We start from the raw sequence: 6422 nt of genomic DNA on the forward strand, positions 1-6422 counted from the left end.
AAAAGTGAAAGAAAGGTGCCCAGAAGAGGCAAAAAGTGATTGTAAATTGCCCAGAATAGGCGAAAAAATCGCAAAGAACGGCCCCGCTGAAGACGGGTAGAGCCAGAAAAAGGGCGCGAAAGGTGATTTTCGGTAGCGTCCCCAAGCGGCAAACTAGCCATTTTACGCGGTAGTGCAAACAAAACCGCATAGTGTTCCCTCCAAGAATCCACCATCGCAGAATATTTACATCGTTACAACGAGTAGTGCGTGCGAGACACAGCCAGCTGACGATAGCGTAGGTAGTGTGCATTGTTTACCTATTGCCTGAACGGTGCGCGCCGTGCTGGAACATAAAGATTTCTGAAGGAATATTTTCAAAAAAGTTTTTAAGTTTCGCGGTGAAATTTTTATTTTGCAAATTGACTGTTCGGGTGCATTTTGGATTCTTGGAGGTTGAAAAGTGCGTGAGTGAACGGGAATACGGCGCTACCGAAGAAGAAAATGGCCGACGAGAGGAAATTCAGTGAGTTGGAGCTGACGAAGCAGAATATTGTCGATTCAATGGCTTTGTTGGAATATTATGCGAAGGAGTTCGACAAGGACAGTAAGTTTGCGGGCCAAGTAGAAGCGTGGGCGGAAAAGTTGGAGAAATTTTACGACGAGTTTCACCGGACGGTGGTGAAATTGGAGATGTTTTCCACCGATAAGGAGCCAATCGACCTGAAAAAGGAACGGCAGTTGTTCGACGGTCGCTATTATGCTCTTCGGTCCTTCTACTTGGCCAAACTGGCGAAGAAAATACGTTCTCCCCCTTCTGCCAACCCCGCACCATCGAGACCAATGAACATCAGGCTTCCGGAGCTTAACCTACCCAAGTTTAGCGGTAAGTTGGAAGACTGGTGTGTTTTTCGCGATTCATTTGAATCCGCAGTAGGTTCCCGGAGCGACATCAGTGCGGTCGAGAAGATGCACTATCTGAAGGGCCTCGTTCAAGGAGAGGCAGCGCGCATTCTCGACCCTATCAAAATAAGCGAGCAGGGCTACAAGGACGCTTGGCGAACGTTGCGGCTGCGTTTTGAGAACAACCGGCAGTTAATCAAGTGTCACATTCGGACGCTTTTCGACACTCCAGCGATGCGCAAGGAATCAGCTGAAGATCTGCTTGCGCTGATCGATCGCTTCGAGCAGCAGATCTCCGTTCTGAAGAGCTTGGGTGAACCAGCAGACCGATGGAGCTCTATCCTGGTTTACCAGCTATCTATACGCCTCGATCCTTGTACGCTCCGGGAATGGGAGAACCACTGTAGCAAACTCGATGCTGACAACATCGCTTCGGTTCTGGGAGGAACCGCCGGCACATCAGAGGACACCAGCACTGGTGCGTCAACTTCAATGCCATCATACGTGACGATGGTAAACTTCCTCCAGAACTACGCTCGAGTTTTGCAAGCAGTTTCTTCAGCCACTTCGAACACCGCTCCTCCTCGCAGCAAGCCAAATCCGACATCCAAGCTAGCAGCTTTTCCAGTCGCAGCTACACAGCAAACTGCAGTATCCAGTGCACCCTCTTCCAGCGCCAGCAAGCCGAAGCCGTGCGACAAGTGCGGTGAGAGTCATTACCTGTACAGCTGTCCGGAATTTCGGAAACTCAACCTTCGCCAACGGATCGACCTGGTAAGACAGAAAAACCTTTGCATTAACTGTTTGAGATCGAGTTCCCATTATGCCCGGAACTGTTCTGGGTCAAGATGCCGTACATGTACCAAGAAGCACCACACGCTTCTTCATACTGAGCCCTCTGACGACAATCCCGCTTCTGGTCAAGCCACCGGATCAACTTGCTGTGTTGCCCTCCAGCCGACTCTCACCGCAGCATCTGCGCTGCATGCTCCAAACTCACTGTCACCCCAGTCTGTTTCGCAAGCTCCCATCCAGCAACCGTCTACCTCTACCTCAATCGCAAACTTATCCCACATTCATGCGCCTTCCATGAGCTCTCAGACAGCCCTCGTATCACATACTGGTGAAGTGATTCCTGGAACCGTTTTCCTTCCGACTGCGCTAGTGAATATCCGTAACGGTAGAGGTCGCATCGTCACTGCTCGTTGCTTGCTGGACTGTGCTTCCCAACGCAACTTTGTTTCTGGGGCTCTTTGCGAACGACTGCAGCTTCCTCGCATCCGATTGCCGCATGCTATCCCGATAAGCGGAATCGAAAACACTACAACGCTGGTTGAATACCAGGCCACGATAACCATCTTCTCTCGAGTCACTCCCTTCTCCGTACAATGCTCCATGCTCGTTCTGCCTTCCATTACCGTCAAGCTGCCCCAGTCGACGGTAGAAGCCCGCCACTGGCCGATTCCAAAGCACGTGGAGCTTGCAGATCCAACATTCGCTGTTACTGGCGACATCGACATGATTCTGGGTGCCGCCCATTTCTTCCAAATTCTTCGATACGGCAGGATATCGCTCGGGGAAGAGTTACCGCTTCTGCAGAATACAGAGTTCGGAGAGTGTTTATTGGAAAACCACGATCACAGCGATCCACGCAAGTGCCAGTTCAGTAATCCCTGCACAATCGATGAATTGGTCAACCGATTCTGGCAGCTCGAAGAAGTCCACGATGCAAAGGGATGGTCTCCGTCGGAACGATACTGTGAGGAACATTTCTTGAAGAACACCACCCGCAACTCCGAAGGCCGCTACGTCGTCAAGCTGCCCAAGCGTGACGAGCTGCTTTGGCAGTTAAAGGACAACAAATACAACGCCACCCGCCGCTTCTTCTCTCTAGAACGCTCACTCGGTGCGAGTCCCGATAAGAAGGCGATGTATCAGCAGTTCATCCACGAGTACGTGAGATTGGGACATATGCGGGAGATTGGCCCCGATGAAATCGACGCGCAACCGCAATACTACCTTCCACACCACGCTGTGATGAAACTCGACAGCACCACTACAAAGCTTCGTACCGTATTCGACGCATCATGCCGCTCGAAGTCCGGTATCTCGCTGAACGATGTCCTGCTTCCTGGTCCCACAATCCAGGACACTCTCGTGACGATTGTCCTCCGTTTTCGAATCCACCAGTTCGTGATATCTGCGGACATTGAAAAAATGTACCGGCAGATTTTGGTCCATCCCACCGACCAACCGCTGCAGCGAATTCTCTGGCGCGACGATCCCGAGGCTCCACTGAAGAGCTACCAGCTCCGCACCGTCACATACGGCACAAGCAGTGCTCCATTTTTGGCAACTAGGGTGCTGCAGAAGCTCGCCGATGATGAAGGGCAACATTTTCCGCTGGCGGAACCAGCTGTCCGCCACGACTTCTACGTCGACAATTTGCTGTCCGGTTCTGACGATGCTGAATCTCTCGCCGTTACCTGCAACCAGCTCATTGCAATGCTCGCATGCGCAGGACTTCCTCTCCGACAATGGTCTTCGAATTGTCAAGCTATTCTTGATACCATTCCGTTGGAGCTCCGAGAGACGAAAACACTACTCGATTTGGACCACGAGTCCTCCGTGACTGCACTTGGCCTCCGCTGGGAACCGTCGACCGATTTTCTTTCGTTCAAGACGCCGAATTGGAAGGAATGTACGGTTCTGAACAAACGAGCGATCCTCTCTCAGATCAGCAGTCTTTTCGACCCCTTAGGTTTGATTGGACCGACCATTGCAAAGGCGAAAATCATGCTGCAGAGTCTTTGGAAACTCCATCTCGACTGGGACACACCCGTGGCTAACAGATTCGCTCACGAATGGCAGGAATTTCACCAGAAGCTTTCAGCACTTGCCCACCTTCGAGTTTTTCGCCATGTGTTACGTCCGGGTTACGACCGCTTGGAGATTCACGGGTTCAGCGACGCTTCAGAGTCTGCATATGGCGCATGCATCTATCTCCGGTCAATACCTGCCGAGGGCCCTTGTACAGTTCGCCTGGTGATTTCTAAGTCCAAGGTCGCTCCGATGGGGACTCAAACCATTCCACGCCTCGAGCTATGCGCAGCTCAACTCCTGTCCAGACTTCTTAAACAAGTTCAGGACAGCATCGACATAACCGCCACCACATATCTATGGACCGATTCTTCCATTGTCTTGAACTGGATATCCGCAACTCCATCGACATGGAAGACGTTCGTAGCCAACCGAGTGGCTGAAATCCAAGAGCTGACATCTCACGCCGTTTGGAATCACGTCCCATCCGAAGACAATCCCGCCGATCTCGTTTCTCGAGGAATGGACCTCGATGAACTCCTCGCTAGTGCACTGTGGTGGAACGGACCGCAGTGGCTAAAACCAATATTCGCTCCTTGGCCAGCGAAGTACGTCGTCGTAGCGACCTCAAACTTAGACCAACCGGAGGTCCGACAGACTATTGCCCTTCCGGTCGTGAGCGTAGAACCGTCAGATATCGTCGATCGCTATTCCAATCTTCGTCAGCTACTTCGGATCGGCACACTTCTTCGGCGTTTCGCCGCTAACTGCCTTCACCGGAAGAATCACCAACCAATTCTTGTCGGCCCGTTGACGGCTCTTGACATTGATCGCACTCTGCTCAATCTGGTCCGTCGCATACAACAGCAGTACTTTGCCAACGAGATACGCCAACTTGAAACCGTCGGAAAAGTAAACCGTAAATCCAAGCTACGGTATCTGCACCCGACACTCGTAGACGGCATTATTCGTGTCGGCGGCCGGCTTCACAATGCTGCAATACCTGTCGACGGAAGACACCCGATCGTCCTCCCCAAACATCGTCTCACCGACATGATCGCCACGAGAGAACACCATAAGACGCTCCATGCCGGTCCCAGCTTACTACTATCCTCGTTGCGCTAAAGATTTTGGCCCCTCGGCGGACGGAACTTGGTTCGCAACATTGTTCACGGCTGCATGGTATGCGCACGTGCCAAACCCAAGCCGTTGCAGCAGCTGATGGGGGATCTGCCATCTGTTCGGGTCAACCAGGCGTACCCGTTTCAGAATGTTGGCGTTGACTTGGCTGGGCCAATGTACGTGAGAACGTCACTCCGAAATAAGAGATCGCCATTCTTCAAAGCCTACATCACCGTATACGTATGTATGGCTACCAAAGCCGTGCACTTGGACCTTGTGTCGGATCTGACCACTGGCACATTCATTGCGAGCCTGCGAAGATTCGTCGGCCGTAGAGGAAAGCCTGCGCATATCTACTGCGATAACGCCACGAACTTTGTTGGAGCACATCGAGAACTGGAAGAACTGCGGAAGCTTTTCCGAACTCAAGTTCACCAAGATGCCGTAGCAAACGAATGCGCAGACAACGGAATACAGTTCCACTTCATCCCACCTCGCTCTCCCACATTCGGTGGAATCTGGGAAGCCTGCGTGAAATCCGTGAAGACCCTGCTTCGCAAAATCCTCGGAAATGCTCACCTAACCGAATCCGAGCTGCAAACCGCATTGATTCAGGTCGAGTCAATGCTAAACTCTCGCCCAATCACGCCGTTGCCGGACAATCCATCCGATGAGCTGGCTCTGACTCCAGGACATTTCCTGATTGGTCGTCCGTTGAATGCGGTACCCGATCCAGATTGCCGTGAAGTTCCTGAATCCCGGTTGTCTCGATGGGAACGAGTACAACAGCTAACTCAGCACTTCTGGAGTCGTTGGCACAAGGAGTATCTCGCCACCCTGCAAAGTCGCTACCGCTGGACAGAAGCCATGGACAATCTAGCCGTTGGTTCCATCGTCGCTCTCAAAGATGAGAGAGCACCGCCGTTGAAATGGCCCCTGGGACGCGTGCTCAGCGTTCATCCCGGCCCTGACGGCCTTGTTCGTGTCGCCACTGTGAAGTCGACCTTCGGCATCGTTCAACGCGCCATCCCGAAGCTCTGCTTACTTCCAATTGAAGTTGCGCCACCCATCGTAGCACAGAGTCCCGCACCAATTAGCAGCCCTACGTCAACAACGCCAAAGGAAGGCCCTTGCTCAGGGAACCGAGCCGCCGGACGAGATCCCGGCCCTTGCTCAGGGAACAGAGCCGCCGGACGAGATCCCGGCCCTTGCTCAGGGTACAGAGCCGCCGGACGAGCTCCCGGCCCCTACTCGGGGAAATGAGTCGCCAGACGAGATCCTGGCCCAAGCTCGGGGGTATCGAGCGGTTCGTGGTTCACCTGTAAAGAACCAAGCCTCGCCGTGTGGGTTCCTAGAACCCCCGGCTGGGACTTGACTCGAGTTAAGTACCCCATCCTAATTTGTTAAACCAACAGTTCGCGTACAGATGTTCCTCCTTTACAGCACACCACTCCTGGACAGTATCCTGCAGTCGGACCCGACGCACCTCGAAAAATCATCCTGGAAGCTGTAAGAAGGCCTGTACCGACAAGACGAATCCAGATCTTCATATCCCGTTGAACGTCAGTCATCGCAAGAAGCTCGAACTTCCGCCGCTA

The 6422-nt window shown here is 52.8% G+C and overlaps 2 protein-coding genes across 2 annotated transcripts; both read left to right on the forward strand.

Moving 5' to 3' along the window:
* The first annotated feature begins 483 nt into the window (after positions 1 to 483).
* Positions 484 to 4827, forward strand: LOC131686236 (uncharacterized). The gene has a single exon (XM_058970483.1). The coding sequence runs from the start codon at positions 484 to 486 to the stop codon at positions 4825 to 4827; it is 4344 nt and encodes a 1447-aa protein (XP_058826466.1).
* A 54-nt stretch (positions 4828 to 4881) lies between these two features.
* Positions 4882 to 6087, forward strand: LOC131686238 (uncharacterized). The gene has a single exon (XM_058970499.1). It carries the CDS (start codon positions 4882 to 4884, stop codon positions 6085 to 6087), a length of 1206 nt encoding a protein of 401 aa, XP_058826482.1.
* The last annotated feature ends 335 nt before the right edge of the window (positions 6088 to 6422 follow it).

Source organism: Topomyia yanbarensis, chromosome 2 (assembly GCF_030247195.1).
Source record: "Topomyia yanbarensis strain Yona2022 chromosome 2, ASM3024719v1, whole genome shotgun sequence".
In the NCBI taxonomy this organism is placed as follows: Eukaryota; Metazoa; Arthropoda; class Insecta; order Diptera; family Culicidae; genus Topomyia; species Topomyia yanbarensis.

What these genes read in the sequence shown, in the direction of transcription:
- LOC131686236 (XM_058970483.1), top strand. Translation starts at nt 484, where the DNA reads ATGGCCGACGAGAGGAAATTCAGTGAGTTGGAGCTGACGAAGCAGAAT.
- LOC131686238 (XM_058970499.1), top strand. Translation starts at nt 4,882, where the DNA reads ATGGTATGCGCACGTGCCAAACCCAAGCCGTTGCAGCAGCTGATGGGG.